This window comes from Panthera leo, chromosome C1 (genome assembly GCF_018350215.1).
Source record: "Panthera leo isolate Ple1 chromosome C1, P.leo_Ple1_pat1.1, whole genome shotgun sequence".
Classification (NCBI taxonomy): domain Eukaryota; kingdom Metazoa; phylum Chordata; class Mammalia; order Carnivora; family Felidae; genus Panthera; species Panthera leo.
This window is the reverse complement of record NC_056686.1, coordinates 206,667,452-206,684,782: the sequence shown is the minus strand read 5'-3', so window position 1 is coordinate 206,684,782 and position 17,331 is coordinate 206,667,452. Positions and strand designations below refer to the sequence as shown.

At 36.8% G+C, this 17,331-nt stretch overlaps 1 protein-coding gene across 6 annotated transcripts in view; it reads left to right on the top strand.

Annotated features, from left to right (window-relative positions):
* The window catches only part of CUL3 (cullin 3), a 94,446-nt gene that overhangs the window by 20,031 nt on the left and 57,084 nt on the right, over nt 1-17,331 (top strand). For 4 of the 6 annotated variants that reach the window (XM_042950319.1, XM_042950317.1, XM_042950318.1 and 1 more), the window contains one exon: nt 934-1,131. In XM_042950319.1, the coding sequence (XP_042806253.1) occupies nt 934-1,131 (198 nt within the window). Of the gene's footprint in view, nt 1-933; nt 1,132-2,344; nt 2,472-13,290; nt 13,396-17,331 lie in introns of those variants that run through there. The other 2 variants (XM_042950320.1, XM_042950321.1) reach the window with 2 other exon arrangements.

Genomic DNA, 17,331 nt, shown 5'->3' with positions numbered 1-17,331 from the left:
GGGTTTGTGCATTGTGTCTTCAGATTGTTTCTGTTTTCTCAGTAGAACAGGAAGCAAGTCATTATCCTAGAATGAGGATGAAGGAGATGGTGTAAAATCAGCTGTTTGGTAGAGTTAACGGTCTAGAATGTAGGATGGTGGGGTTGTACTCTGGGCCCACTTGTGGTTAGTGGTTATGAATTTAAACCAAGACCTATTGAATATGGGTGTGTGTGTGTGTTACTCATTTACTTTCCGCTACACACATGGGTGAGTGTGAGGAGTTGGTGGGTAGGTGTGGTTTAGAATGGTAAGTATTTTGGAGGGGAGAGGGGCAACTGATTCATGGGTGTATACAAGGTAGCTACAAATGATGGGACTGTGGAATCTGAACCGGGAAAGGAAGAAAATAAGAGAATCCTAGGTTAAACAGAAAATGTGGGGTTTTTGTTTTGTTTTTAATTGCACGTCTTCTTCCAATCTTTAATTTGCTAAGGAGCTCTGTAAATCTTCAGGAGAGGAAAATAGTGTTCATGTCCTCAGTTTCGTTTTTTTTTGTTTTGTTTTTAATTAGGGAACTCTTTCTGTCTCAGCATCTCTCTGAGCTTGTATTCCACTAAATAAACTAAGGGAAGGATGTCTTAACACTTTTGGCTAAAGCCAGGTATTAACATCGGGGATTATGATTTCATTTAAATTGGAGGGTTTTGATGCATGTAAGAAAGGAGGAAAGTCTTAAGGATTTTTTTACAAAAATGGCTTTTGTCAGCTCTAAAAACTATTCTTATGTGTATTTTTTAATTTTTGTTAGAACAGACTGTTAACATCCTTATTAAGTAATGCAGATTTATAGTCATAGCCATATAATAAAATAATTACTCTGTGGACAAATACAGAAAGATTTTCAACCATTGGTGTTTTTTTTTGTCTTTTTGTCTCTCTTGGATATTACAGATGACCATGGATGAAAAATATGTAAACAGCATTTGGGACCTTCTGAAAAATGCAATTCAAGAAATCCAGCGTAAGAATAACAGTGGTCTTAGTTTTGAGGAGCTCTATAGAAATGCTTATACAATGGTTTTGCATAAACACGGAGAAAAGCTCTACACTGGACTAAGAGAAGTTGTTACCGAACATCTCATAAATAAGGTATCCAACCTTAAAGGACTATTGTTAATTCTATGGAATCTAGAAAATCCTTTATATACTATATAGTACTGTGACTAGCAGTGTTAGCTTTAAAGGCTGTAGGAAGCCTAGAGAAATAATAATTAGTGGCTGTATTCTAAAACCTCACTCAGAATTTCTAACCAGCTAAGTCACAGTTTTTGATAATTGAGGGAAGATGAAATTTGTGATTTATGATAAATACATTCTTTGTAATCATTATTAAGGAAACAGACTTTGATTAACTTATAAATGCTTGTTTATTAATGTGTGATTTACAGATCATTATTTTTTCCTTGAAATGCTTAATCAGTCAGCCCATTTTAGCTTTCTCTACTTCCTCTGTATACTTGAAAGGAATAAAACTACAATGTTTAAAAAATACCGTCTAAGACTTTTCACCAGTTGAAATTGACTGTTTTAACCAAGTTCCATAGTAAACATGAATTTTTTAAAAAAAAACAACATAAATTAGTGTTGGGCTGTTAACATTAGAAAATGTTTCTTTGGTTCTAAAATGATGTTTTTGTTTTTTTAGAATAAATCTTTATATAAAGCAAACTTTTCTATTGCAAGTATGTCTTGCTTTTAAGATTGTCTGATGAAATGTAAAATACCACAGATAAATAAAAACTTCTCAAAGTTTTTGTGTGGTAGTAGGGTGTTCGTTTTTTAAATTTTATTTTGAAAAGAAATGGAAAAGTTGCACCAAACAGTACAGTGATCTCTTGTAGATTCAACAGTTGCTAACATTTTGCCAATCTTGCTGTTGATACTGGTTATTATTACTATTATTGATATTACTATTACTGAACAATTAGTGAATAAGTTTTAAAATCATTTACCCTCAAATACTTTGGGATGTTTGTCCTGAGAACAAGGAAATTCTCTCACTTAACCAAAGAACAATGTTCAAAATTAGGCAGTTTAACATTACTATAATACAGTTACCAGATACAGTCCACATTCATATTCATCAGTTGTCCTCTGTAGCAGTGATGTCCTTAGAGCAGTTCATTTTCTGATCCAGGATCCAATCCAGGATCATACACTCCGTTCCTCAGCTTTTTGTTTTTCAGCACATTGACATTTTTGACGAGTATAGGCCAGTCAGTTGTTTTGTAGATTGTCCCTCGGTTTTTGGTTTGTCTGATTGTTTCCTCATGACTAGTTTCAGGTTATGCATTTTTGGCAGGAATAATACATAAGTGATGTTGTGTCCTCAGTGCATCACATCAGGAGGCACATGATGTCAGTTTATCCCATTATTGGTGATGTTAACTTTGATCACTTGGTGTCCGCCAGATTTCTCCACTGTGAAGGTACCTTTTTTCCCTTTGTAATTCATAAGTAATTTGTTCAGATATATTTTGAGACTGTATAAATATCCTGTTCCCCAAGAAACTTTCATGTGATGGTTTTAGCATCCATTGATGATTCTTGCATGAATCATTATAACTATGGTGGTTACAAAATAGTCACTTTCTGTTTCTACTATTCCTTCCATAATTTCTTTCTCTTAAATGGGATTATGTAAGCAGGTAGCTAGTGTTTCAAGAAGCAAAGTGATTGTGTTCTTCATGCAGTCAACAGGTTTTTTTAGTGCCCGCTCTCCACAGCTTTCTAGGAAAGTGCAGTGGGTGCGAAGGGTTATGATACCCTTGTCTTTACTGTGATGTAAGAGATGATGCAGACATTTGGATACCAGTGTGAGGCGTTACATAATTAAGTGGCAAATGAATTGAATGAGCAGTAAATGGCTTAGGAATTCATAGGAGGGAGAGATTATCCTGGGCTGTAAGATTTCATGGGAAGATATCAAATTGAACTGAGCCGTGAAAAATTTGGGATATAAGTGAACAATGTGGAAGGCATTCCAGGATGGCAGATGTCATGTGATTATACAGAAATAATAAATTTGGTATACTTAATGTGTACTAAAGGTGGTAAAGAAGAATTTGAGGTATATAATAATTTGTGGGGATTAATAGATTGTAATGTTGCAAAGGTGGTTTGGGAACAGATTGGAGAAAGACTTGAATGTCAAGCTAAGGAATTTGGACTTAACAGTGGAGTTTTTTTGGAAATTTTTAAGTGGATGACAATGTGACAGAATATTTTAAGAAGATTAGGATGAAAATGATATATAAATGTAGAATTGGGAGGTTGTTTGCTAGAAGCAGGGGAGAACCTGGAAATTTTTGAGTAAAGCGATAGGCTAGAAATGAATAGATTGAGGAGGTGACAAATTTTGTTTTCGGTAATATTAGAGATTTTTATAGTTGGAAGCAGCCTTAGAGATCATTTCACATGTGAGGGAAATTGAGTGTGAGATCATCACAGAATTGTGTTTAGAGATATACAGGTTTAGAGCTTGAGCAGGAACTCCGAACTGGAGATCGAGATTGGACGTGTGGTAGCACGTACTGAGGATTAAGTGTTGGAGTCCAGAGAACAAACATCTCAGAGCCAAAGGACAAGTCTTCAAAAACAAACTGGTACGTAGGTGTGGGAAACGAAGAAGTCTAATTTAAGAAACTTGGCATCAAAAGAAAGAAGAAATGTGGAGTGGGAGAATTTTGCTTCAAGCTGTTGAAGGGGAGAAGACTGGAGCATCGGAGTTCTTGGATATGGAGAGACTGCGGAATTGAGAACGACTGAGAATTAACTGTAGAACAGAGGCACGTTCTCATTTGCCGGAGATGCCATGGTGAATGATGGTAGTGACTGTGTGCTTGGTTCAGTTCTAGTGCATTTACATGTTTTAGTTCGTGGTCACAAACTAATGAGCCGGATACTACGATTCTCCTCTGTTTTACGAGTGGGGAAACCAAGGCACAGAGACTTAGTGATCTGTCCAGATGAACATAGCTAGTAAGTGGCCTAGCTGGAACAGTATTCAGGCAGTGTGGCTTCAGGCTGAGCCCTTGACTTCTCTGTAGATCTGCTCCTGAGGCACAATGAATGGATCAAGATGCAGTAAACACACTGAAAATGAGGGGATTCAAGTAAATTGCCTCAGTGTTTGTAAAGCTATAGTCCTTTAAATTTTAGCTCTTGCTTTATTTATAATTAAAATGAAGGAGCTGGCAGTAATACCTCCTGAGATTCTTTAGTTCTAAAACTATTACAAATCTAATAATTAAACCGTGCATCTTCTGGAAACGTGATGAAGAGACTCGGAGTAGCCCTTTTTGGGTGTATACTAAGAAATGGGCAAGTGAGGAAAAAGATAGCTCAGTAGGAGTTGGTCTGAATGTGCGATTTGCCGTTTTTGTTTGTCTTGAAGTGCTGCTTTGCAGCTTGGGCAAAGATGCGGAAAAAACATCTGTAGTTATGTGTTGTGTTGAGAATTGGCTCCTCCAAAAAGCAAGGAGAGGAGGGGAGACCGGAGTGGAAAATCCGTGTTTAAGTGATTTTTCAACTCTGAAACATGGTTAGGTAGAAATTGAAGTCATGTGAACATTACTCTGTGCTAACTGGAAGAGTTTCAGCATATTTGTGAGTTGCTTAAGGTGGTCCCATACCTAAGGTTAATTGTTACTTCGAAATATAGGCAGTTAGTTCCCTATAATATGTTCCAGAGAACGTGTAGTCAAGTTAATTGTGCTGAAGAAATTATATATGCCACGTTCTTTTTATTTCTCTTACATGGGCATTAATGATACATCACCAGCATCTCAACATGTTCGTCGATTTTTTTTTTTTTCTTTGACAAACACTCATTTGACAAGTTTAAACTAGGCAATTTCTGACTAGATGTACCAATGCTAGTTTATCTCAGAATCCATTTCTTTATTTCAGCTGAGTTAAGTCTTTTAACCTCTGCTAGTATCTGTGCTCATTTTTGGGTTTTCTACTTAACTTATTTCATTTTTACTCTTAACCACACAAATATAGTACTACTATATGAAGGGGACACGAACAGGGCCATTATACAGTAGTCTTAATGTGCCCTGGTGCAGGAAATCTCAGTTTTTTCTATCAAATGGGACTTGGGAATGTTACTAACATAATGTGCAAAACATAATGTGCAAACTACATTTGCACGATAATTGCTATTACCCGTTTGTTCGTTGAATTCTCTGACAGGAAGGTGAGAGAATGGTTTAGGGTTCTGTGGGATCAAAGTAACCATCTTCAGTCTCACAGAATGTATTCCTTTTTGTGGTTCTGAAAGCCTTACTGTGTGGTCTAGTCATCAGGGGTTTTTTTGTTCACTGTGCTTTTAGCAGTTTGCCGAACTGCGTAAGCAGTAACATTTTTTTTTTTTTTTTAAAGCAAAGTTATTTCCTACTCAAGTGAACATTTCAGTGCTATGGTATAGGCAGCCAGAACCTATTTTTTTTTTTAATGTTGAAGGTTTCAGGTGAAATACATTTTTATGGAGAATTGGGGCTGGTTTATCATAGTTGCTAGTACCCTGGTTTTAAGATGAGAATAGTAAACATCTGGGCAATATCTTTGGTAAAGCAAAGTGGCGTAAGTAAACTATCAGAGCACACGAATGGAGGAACTTCTTTGAGATGAAAGTAACTGATTATTGGCTTTAGAAGTAATTTCACAAAATTGAAGCCGACATAGAAAAGCCAAATGCTTTTCTCTTACTTGGTTAGTATATTCTTCCTAGCTCTGGAAGAATGGTCCCTTTGAGGAAACTGAGATCCAAAGGAATTCGGTAGATTTCTCTAGACCACAAAGCAAAACTTAGGGTGTGATATGGCTCTTGTGCCTTGCCATAAGAAAAAACTCTGGTCTTATTTTAGAAAATATGAAAACATTTCAGAATTCACAGGGATTGGCTTTTCTTTCACATTTATTTCTAAATAAAATAACTTTAAATTCATGGTTATACTAGAGAAAAAAAGTTCTGCTACTTTCTAATTTTAAGGATTTTTAAATTGTAGATCATTTTGTTAAAGCCTCAAAAATATCCACATAAGGTTTATCAGTACAGAATTCAGCATTCAAAACTGTATGTTATTTGCTACCTCTGACTTAGGTGTAAAAAATTAGTTGGGATGCATTTGATCCCTGCACACATGGAACAGATTAACAAGTAAACAAACGTTTAGTTATAAAACATAGTGAAGAAAATGGGCTGTGGCGATAAAGAAGAGGGTAACTATGTAGGCCAAGAAGGGGGTCTCTGAGTAAGTAATACTTGTAACGATGTTTAGACTGGGACTTGAAGAGTGAGAAGGTGCTCGTGACAAAAGTGGGCTGAAGAGCATTCCAGGCAAAGGGGATGGCTGTAGAATATTGTTTCTTTATAGGACCAGATAGTCAATATTTTCAACTTCCTGAGCCGTATGTTCTCTGTCGGCAGTCCCTCAGCCCTCTCCTGTTGTAACACCGGAGGAGCAGTAGACCATATGTAATGAATGGATGTGGCAGTTTTCCAGTACAACTTTATTTTAGAAAGACAGCAGGCCATCCTTTGCCAATCCCTGGAATAGAGAAATTGAAAACAAAGCCTGTTGTGAATGGGGAATTAAGTATTGGCAGTGGGGAAGAATGGGACAAGATGAGGTTTGGAGAGAGGCATTGAAACCATGGTGTAAAGGTTTCATACTTAATTATATGTGCATTAGGAAGTCATTCAAGAATTTTAAGCAAGACGGAGACGTGATCTGATGCAGATTTTTAAAATACTACTCTGGTTGCTATGTGGTGACTAAATCAGAGGGCCCAAGAGTTGAAGTGAGCAGAGCAGGAAGGAGGAATCTAGTAATTCAGGTGAGCGACAGTGGTGATTTACACGAGTGTAGTGACATTGGGGATAGAGACATTTCAGATTCAGGATACTTTGAAAATAGAAAGATTGTTACCTCTGAATAGACTGTGTAGGGAATGAGGAGGAGGAATCCAAGATGACTTCTAGGTTTTTGGTTCTTGAACAGCAAGGTGTTTCTATTTTTTTCAACATAGGTTTGGGGTAGAAAAAGGAGTTTCCATTTGAATATATTAATCTTAAGATGCCAGTGAAGTTGGATACGCAAGTCTAGTTCTCTGAGAAATTTTGACTGGAAATGTAAATTTGGGAATTGTGAGCATGTAGATGCTACATAAAGCTTTGGAAGTAGATAAATTCACACAGAAGAAAACAAATGGGGACTTCAGATTTAACCCTGAGGAATTTAAATGTTTCATGTAGATTTAAGGATTGCAATGGAAACTGAAAAATAGCCAGGTACTTTAAGACTCAGCTCTCACCTTAAGTTATAAAATCATTTAATGTCAACATTTATTTAGCAGTTTGTTTTTCATAATCATTTTGTCTGTGTTGTATATATGTGTGCGTGTGTGTGTGTGTAATAGCTAAAGACTGTTTTTTTAAATTAATTTACTTTTTTTAACATTTATTCATTATTGAGAGATAGAAACTGAGCATGAGCAGGGGAGGGGCAGAGAGAGGGGGAGACACAGAATCCGAAGCAGGCTCCAGGCTCTGAGCCGTCAGCACAGAGCCCGACGTGGGGCTTGAACTCACAAACCGTGAGATCATGACCTGAGCTGAAGTCGGATGCCCAACCGACTGAACCACCCAGGTGCCCCTAAAGACTACTTTAAATTTCAGTGTAGTGCCAGTCAGTTCTGTTACTTGTGGGCAGGGTTAGGTAAGGTTAGAACCATCCTGTTTTTAATTTTTTTCCCCCTCCTTCAGCTTTATTGAGGTGTAGCTGACAAAATTGTTAAGATACTAATGTGTTTGGGTTTTTTTGGAGTCATCTTTTAGAAGATTGCTGTTTGGGATTTAAACTTGACAGAAAGCCTTTAAGCTCATAGTAAAGTAACTGAGGACTTCTTTTTCTTCTTTATCCACTACTGAACACTCCATATTTAATAATAAATAACCTAGAAGTAGCTGCAGTGGAAAAAGTACTGGGTAGAAAGAAGGGAGAACTGGGCTTTAGGCCTAATTCTACCACTAACAGTCTTGAACAAATTACTAGACTTTCTCCTGGATTTCAGATTATTAATTTATAAAATGAGATTGGGATTGTTTTTGTTAATAATCTCAGTGAGCTTTAAAATTGTATAATGGCTTGTGTGTCGATAATTTTGGTTTATTAAGACTTAAGAAGATTATAGTTTTAAAGTTTATCATTGTTCTTTCCTGTGCCATAATAAGTATTTAGAATAAAAACATTTTCTTTTTCAAAAATATTTATTTATATTTAGGAAGGAGAGAGAAAAGTCCCAAGCAGGATCCGCACTGTCAGCGCAGAGCCTAACATGGGGCTCGAACTCATAAACCGTGAGATCGTGACCTGAGCCAAAATCAAGAGTTGGACACTTAACCAACTGAGCGACCCGGGCGCCCCTCCCTCCTTTTTAAAATGTTTATTTATTTTTGAGAGAGAAAAACATTTTTAATTGTTTCTTAAAATCAGGGGAGAAACTCCTATTTTAATGTGGCAAGAATTTTATTCTAATTTTGTGATGCTTAATAGTTTCTTGATTAGCCTTATGCTTAATTTCCCCTCTTTCTCTCAAATTATTAACTCTGTAGTAAGAATTGAGTAATGTGGGAGCCTCATAAATGAGCTAATTCTTGTGCTTTGAAAGTTTGAACAAAAAAGATACTGACTTTTCAGCTCTACTAGAAACAACTTCTTACTGCTAAAAAGAACATTTATTTAAAGTCTTTCTGTGAGCACTGGGTGTTATATGTAAGTGAGGAGTCACTACATACTCCTGAAACGAATATTACACTCTATGTTAACTAACTGGAATTTAAATTAAGAAAAGAAAAGAAAAAGAAAAAAGGATTTGTCCTGTAGATATATTTAAATATGTATATGAAGAGTATGCTACTGTTTATTGTAGTATTGTATTTAAATGCCAAAAAGGCTGAAAACTCTCTAAATGTTAACTAATAGACTGTTCAATAAATGGAATTATATCCACACAATGAAAAAAAAATCCATCCATATAACCTGTGTTTTTCAAATAATATCTTACTTTGGAAGGAAGGCAGATTAGTCAGATTAGAGGTTCCTCCTGCTCACTTTTCATTCATTTAGAAAACTACTAAGGACCTGTCATGTGCCAGGCACTCCTCTAATAAGCATTTACGTTATATCAAAGGTCCTTGCCCTTGCCTTTGGGGAACTTAAGTTTTGGACTTAAGCACTTGAAAAACTGAAGCTTTGAAGAATAGTTTGAATTTTTAAATGGCTTTCTTGTTTGAGGTTTTTTGTTTTGTTTGTATGTTTGGTAAATTGAAAAGTCTTTCTGTAAAGTAACACACTACTGTTTATTTTTTGTATGTAGGGTTTCCTTTGCTGAAAATGGTATCTCTGGGTAAACTATTCTTTCAATATATTGATTTTTCTTCCCATTTTTAAAGAGAGAATGAGAAGAGCCAGAATTTTAAATACTGTGTATTCACCAGTAAATTAAAGTGTTTCTGTGAGGGTACTAATTGCATGTGAAAATGAAGTTGGTATTTCCTGGTAAGCTCTGGACTATTTTATAAGTCAGTTATTTAAACAGACTTGACTTTTTATAAGAAAGCTTTTTAGTGCTTTTCTTTCTAGGCAGATGTGGATGAATGTAGGTTTTTTTTTTTTTTTTAATGGCATTTATGTTCAAAATATAAATATAATGATTGCAGTGAGTTACAAGAGGACATTGATAGAAACACTCAGGAATAAGATTTTCCTTAGCAAAGACATTTCATTTCAGAGGCCCACAGATACTGAGTCTCTTGTGTTTCATCTGCCAAAAAAATAATTAAGACACCATGCCTGTCAGCAAGACTCTCCCAGTTTTAGTGGAGGTAATCAGATTTGAAGGAGAATTATTTTGCCTGAAGAATTCAGGGCAGAGTAGAAAGAGGAGGTCATTTTCGACGAGCCTTAGATAATTATTAAAGATTCATCGTGTGAACAAAGGCGATAGTCCAGAAAGTGGTGTGAGTTAAAAAAGGCAGGTAGGTACGATGAGCACAGTCAGGTATGGTCAGTGTAGATGGAATATAAAAGGTGTCTGATGACATTTTTTGGGAATGAGAGTGTTAAAGTTAGTTGGACTCGTTTTTGAAAAACATGGTAGGGGACTTGGGTTTTATCCTGTGGGTGGTGGGAACCATTGGTTTTAACCTTCTAAAAGAGACTGACCGGAGTGGAGATGGAGTGAAAGATTTAGTAGGCATTCCTTCTTCGGTGCTTCATTGCTGGGCATCTTTCGTTCGCCTGCCATCTTGTCTTGTCCTTTTTTTCTAACTGAAAAGTTGTTGAAAGAAACAGAATCCATTTCATTGAATATTGCTTGGGGTGATGATGAGGAAGAAGGCTCTGAGCTAGAGGTACAAACCCTTAATGAATATGTTTTGGAAGGGTGGCTTGAATAGGAATAGAGTAATCCCCAAAGAGGAAGAGATTACTGGGGATAGCGTAGGGAACAGAGACCATTAGAGAGTCAGGAAGATAGCAACCATGGGATATGAGGGGAGTAGGAACTTGAGTAGCTACTACTTTGAAAGGATTGGCAGAGAAACCATGTTGGGGGAGCGCCAGGCTTAAAGCTTGGCCTAGGTTAGTTGGTAAATTCACCCATGTGTTACCTATCGGCTGTTACCGCTTAAATTGTTAAGTAGCCTGTAAGCACTGTGAGGGCAGGTACCTACCTTTTCTGCTTTCTTGTCTTGTTGTAATGTCTAGTGATGTTTTTTTTAATTATAAAATAAGCAGATGAGCCAAGGGTAAGACCTGTTTTATTCATCTTCATGTCTCCTTCTCCTTCATATAGTTGGCACTCAGTAATTGTCGATTGAAATGAATCCCTGAGAATACCAGCAGTCAAATGGAAACCATGCTTTATATCCACGAACTGCCAAATTCTGTTTTGTCTTCCACATGTGCAGTGATACTTACACCTACCCAAGTTAATTGCTGAATCCAAACCCTGTTTAAGCAGAGTGTATTTCACCATTTAAAAGCACAGTGTAATTTCTGGGTTGTATATCTCTCATTTTTTGAGATGATTCTGCTGGCAGCCAGATCGTGTGATCCTGTGGAACCGTGGATTTTTTTCCTCCACGTTAACTCAAGAAACGAAAAGACTGATTGCCATATTGCCATGCTTTGTATATGTCTTACTACTTATTCTGTGAGTGGCCCTGTTGTTCAGAGTTTATGATAGTGCTATAATGGTTTTTTATGCATATCTTTTGTTTTAACCATTGTGAATGGAATACTCTACAAATGTTAGATAATTCATGTCCTTCTGTGGTACACTTAGGCTCCATTAAGCAAAAAGCTACCAGTTTTCATGGTACTCCTTTGTGCTCAAAGAGAAATCAGGCTTTTTCTAAGGTGTATTATTTTTTTAAGTTAATAATACTGTGAATTTATTTTTTAAAAATGAAGCCAAATTTAGACAGTTTGTTACTTAACTATGTAGCAGATATTCTTCATGCATGAAATTAAAAAGTATGTTGTCCTATTTCCCACTCTGTGCCCCTACTTTGAGCCTCTCGTGATTCTCTAGTGCTTCCCATCATACTGTACTTTGTATCAAGGTCATATGAATGCTAATGTTAGGCTCCTCTTTTCTCCCTTCCCCCATAGAGACTGTAAAGTGGCTGAATTCATTTTGTATCCCCCATAGTGGCTAGCACCCTGGTTTGTTTGTCGGAAGTAATCATTAAATACTTGAACTGATAGTTCGAAGAAAGATTTTTATGTTACCCTTTTGAGTTAAGAGCTTCGTTTTGACACTTAAACAGCAAGTGAGGGAATATTGCCACTAGGGATGAGTTTTATGTTAAAATTACAAGTAATGTGCTCTTTGTAAGATGGTTAAACTTTTATTACTAACTACGTATACATTAGTAAAATTACTTATAGAAAAGTCTTCTGATAGCAGTCAAGAAACAAGTTTTCCCTGTAGTCACTATCTTACTGTTTGGTCAGTGATACTGGTATGATTCCTCTGATCAAGACGGCCACCTTTATTCTAAAAGTTAGTGGAAAAAATGAGAAACAACACTGTCTAGGAAATATTGAAAGGTCAGTGATCTTTAGATCATTCAGGAATCTCTTGTCATTAGTCAATGCTTGGAAAGTTTAAGATCTCTACAAAAGTTAAGATGAATTCTCCCAACCTTGGTAGAAGTTTGCTTTGAAATACAAAATTCTGAGGTGGTTATATGTATTATGAGAGAGAGCAACATCTATTCACCAGCCATATATTGAATACACAGATGATAGGATATTAGCTGCATTACAAGTTCCTCAACCTGTAAAATAAAAGGAAACCTTCCAGTTACAGGGAGAAATAACTGTTTTAGAAGAAAGGAAAGCAAGAATCAAGTGGGAATTGAGGCTTAGGAAATAATTGTATAAAGTATTTAAACATATGTATGTATGTATGTTTTATGTTCCATGCTTTCAAAATCTCAAGCACTTGAAAATGCAGATTCTGATTCAATAGGGCTAACATAGGATCTGAGATTGTGCACTTCTCTCTCTCTCTCTCTTTTAATGTTTGTTTATTTTGAGAGACAGAGCAGAGGAGGGGCAGAGAGAGGGGGAGAGAGAGAATCCAAGGCAGGCTCTGTGCTGTCAGTGCGGAGCCTGATGCGGGGCTTGAACTCATGAACCGTGATATCATGACCTGAGCCGAAACCAAGAGTCGGATACTTAACCGACTGAGCTGCCCAGGCACCCCTGAGATTGTGCATTTCTAATAAGTGCCCAGGTGATGATGATGATGATGAATCTTGACGATGACACTGCTCTGTGGACATTTATAGAGTAGCAAGATCAAGTATCTGTGCTAATAATATTATGAATATGTAATACAAGTAACATTTTGATACTCGCAAATGCTTCTGTGGCATTTACTGTGGGCTGGGCCTTGTTATAAGCATTATTTGTATGTTAACTGATTTTATCCACACAGCAGCTCCTTGCAACAGGTGCTGTTACTGTTCCTCTTTTGTAAAAACTTGATACACAAAGAAATTAAGTTACTCACGGTCACGTATCTATTAAGTGTTGGATCTGTCATTTGCATCAGGCAGGCATGCTTTCCAGCCTCTGCACTCTGGTGTTGCCACTATTTGCTCTGTGGAACTGTTGCATAAAAATAGCAAAACATAACACTATTTTTAATCTTTTAATTCAGGAATTCTCAGGAGAAAGGGAAGAGCTGTGGAGCTTTTTAAAAATTGTCCGATTAAGAGACATGTCTTCTGTACTCCATGGTTTGGCTTCTCTGGAGATCACTCCTGTAGGTAGCCACTTCTATGCAGGTTTATATCACATCGCTCTGGTGTGGTTGAAAGGTTTTTGAGATCTTCAAGAATAACTCTTTAATGACATTCCTGGGGAAAATAGGGTTTACCTAACTGGTAAAATTTGTAAAGTGACAAGCCCTCAAATCATGTGTGAGGGACTCTGAAAAAGTTCAAATGTTGTTAAGCGGGAACTTAAACGCTATTTTGTGATCGTGCAAATGTTGCACACTTATGTAAATAGGTCACTCAGATGAGATAAGCAATATTTGTTTTAGAATTTAGAGCCAGAGAGGTACTTTTTAGCAGGTCCTGTGGCTCTCAGGTTTTTTTTTCTTTTCCAAACAATGGGAAGCCCCACTTTTAAAATCCTGCAAAACCAATATAAATCATTTGCTCAGTGAAATTGAGCCTGCCCTGCAGTGGTACTAAGACATCTTAGTGGAGCAGGATGTGAATGCCATTGTTCTTGTCAACCCCAGTGATATAACAGGTGAGAGGAGCTCTAGACCAGATAGGTTAAGTAACTTATTCAAAGTCCTAGTTACTAACTTCCCTGGAAAGTTGTTTTCAAATACTAATTTGATTAACTCTTGGGTGACTGTTAAAATCTGACAGATTTCTAGGAGGTTACAGCTTTTAAAGTTAGAGTTTCTCTGTGATATTTTTAGAATGTTCTTTGTGTAATTAGCATGTGCTCCATGACCCATTTTGTGTTTCTAATACACAATGTGTATTTCGATGCAAGATAGTGCTAAATACAATTTTCCATACTTCAGAGATTTGTCTGTATTTGAAATTGTCCTGCATTTTGAGACTTTTAAGAAGGAAGGCATTCATTTTCAGTAGTTCATATCATTGTTAATGATATGGCTCAGTTCTAGTTTCAGCGGACTTCGCAGCCAAAATCTTTATAATTAGTGTTAGCTGATGAATTTCTTTGTGTCACCTAAATATTTAATTAGGATTGGCTGGCTTGGATTTTGCCCAGACATTGAAACTTATAGAGGGCGAAAAAATCTTAATTAATGATTTAATCTGTGTGTGTGTGTGCGTGTGTGTGCCCGCCCCCCTCCCCCGCCGGGTACTAGTGCTGTTAGAGGGTGGGGGGAACTGTGAGATCATTAATGTCCTTTGATTCTCCAACCAGCCAAGAGTTGCTGGCCCAGGGTTGGCCTCCTTGTCAATCCATGAAGGTATTTGGTTAAGAAAACTCAAGGCAAAGACTGGGAGTTTAGAGGCCTTGCTCATGCCTGCTGGCCTCTCCTGTCATCCTCCTTTCCATCCTTCTCTTCCTTTTGCCAATAATTTCATTGACTTGAGAATGTGTTTCCTGCAACTTGGACATTAATTTATCAGTGAACAGATTTTATCACAATGTTGAAAAATAAACATTTTCTTTTGACTTAGTAATTCCACTTTAATCTTTGCTAAGGATATAATTAAAAGGACAGGAAAAGCTATGGTCACAGAAATGAAGAATGTAGTATGCCAACATGAATTATTCCAGAGTCATTCATAGGTTTACACTCTCAAAATAATAATTCTTTCATTGTTTGGCATTCAAGTTGGTTTTTTTTTTTTTTTTTTAAGAGATGATTTTTTATTTTTATTTTAGAGAGAGCATGCTAAGTGGGGGAGAGGGGCAGAGGGAGAGAGAGAATCCTAAGCAGGCCCCATGCTCAGCACAGAGCCCAACATTGGGCTCGATACCATGACCCTGGGCTGAAATCAAGAGTCAGATACTCAACTGACTGAGCCACCCAGGCACCTCTCAAGTTAGTTTTAAAAATAAGCATTGTGGCATCATAGCTTATGTTTATGATATAATAAAATGGTCTAACTTGAGAATCATAATTGTTGCAAGTTCTTAAAAAGCCAATATCAATAAAAGTAGCCTTTTATTTTTATGTACAGTTTTATGAATTTTAGCCCATATATAGATTCATGTAAATGCTGTCATGATCAGTACAGAACATTTCTTCACCCCAAACACTCCTATTCATTTATAATCACATCGTCCTCCCACCCCAGTACCTGGCAACCACTGATCTGTTTCGTCACTATAGTTTTGTTTTCTCAAGAATATCACGTAAATGGAACAACACAGTCTATAACCTTTTGAGACCAATGTCTTTCATTCAACATAATTATTTTGAGATTGAACCAAGGTGTTGTATGTATCAGTAGTTTGTTCCTTTTCATTGCTGAATGGTATATCCTATTGTATGAATGTACCACAGTTTACATATCCATTTACGTGTTGTATGTAGTGTTTTATGATTATGAAGAGAGCTGTTGTAAACATGCACATATAGATTTTGTGTGAAGAGAAGTTTTCATTTCTCAAGAATAAATACCTAGGAGTGGGATTGCTGAGTCATATGGCAAGTGAATATTTAACTTCATAAGATACTGCCAAACTGTTTTCCTGTCAGGCTGTACCATTTTATATTCCCGCTAGCAATGTATATAAGAAGAGTTCTAGTTGCTTGGCATCTTTGCAAATACTTGGTATTGTTAATATATTTTGTTTTAGCCATTATTGTAATGGGTGTGTAGTAGTATCTCATTTTAAAAGTTTCATTTCCTTAATGGCCAGTGTTGTCGGACATCTCTTTTCACGTGCAAAATATAACGTCTTTGGTGAAGTGTCTATTCAGGTCTTTTGCCCATTTCTAAATTGCTTGCTTTCTTTACAGAGTTGTAAGAGTTCTTCTCTCCCTGTGTGTCTATATAGAGAGAGATGTGAGAGATTTATTCTGGATACAAATTATTTGGTATTTTCTCCCATTCTGTAGCTTGTTTACTGTTTCAACAGTCTTCAGAACAGAAGTTTTTAATTTTGATGAAGTTCAGTTTATTATTATTTTTTTAAATCAGTTTTAGGTTCATAGCAGAATTAAGGAGAAGGTGCAGACACTTTGTATATTTCCCACTGTCTCCCCCACCATCAGCATCCCATACCAGAGTGGTGCATTTGTTACAATGATTAACCCACAGTGACTTATCATTATCACCCAAGGTCCAGATTTTATATTAGAGGTCACTCGTGGTGGTGTACATTCTGTGGATTTTAGTGAATGTATAATGAAATGTATCCACTATTGTAGTGCCATACGGAATAGTTTCACTCTCCTAAAAGTCCTCCGTGCTCTGCCTGTTCATCTCTCCCTCCACCCTAATGCCCACTGATCTTTCTGTTGTCTCCTTAGTTTTGCCTTTTCCAGAATGTCATGTAGTTGGAATGATATCGTTAGATAGCCTTTTCAGATTGTGTTCTTGCACTTGATAATATGCATTTAAGGTGCCTCCATCTCTTTTCATGGCTTTAATGCCTCATTTCTTTTTAGTACTGAAGAATATTCTATTGTTTGGATGCACCACAGTTTATTGTTTCACCTACTGAAGGACATTTTGATGGCTTCCAAGTTTTGGACTTTATGAATAAAGCTACTGTAAACATCTGAACGTGGGATTTTGTGTGGACATAAATTGTTAACTCCTTTGGTACTTCTACCAAGGAGCATCATGGCTGGATCGTATGTTTGGAGTACATGTAATTTTGTAAGCAATTGCCAGACTGTGTATCATTTTGCATTCCCACCAGTAATGAGTAGAAGAGCTTGTTCACTACATCCACCTCAGCATTTAGTGTAGTCAGTGTTTTGAATTTTGGCCATTCTAATAGATGCGTAAAGGATGTCCCATTGTTGTTTTGATTTGCAATTTCCTTCTTTTTTTTAAGATTTTATTTTTAAGTAATCTCTGGGGCTTGAACACACAACCCCAAGATCAGGAGTCTCACTCTCCACCAACTGAGCCAGCCAGATGGCCCCTCAACTTGCAATTTCTTAATCAGAGATTGAATATCTCTCAGGATGCCACCTGGTTATCTTTTTGGTGAGGTGGCCAGGTCTTTTGCCAGTATT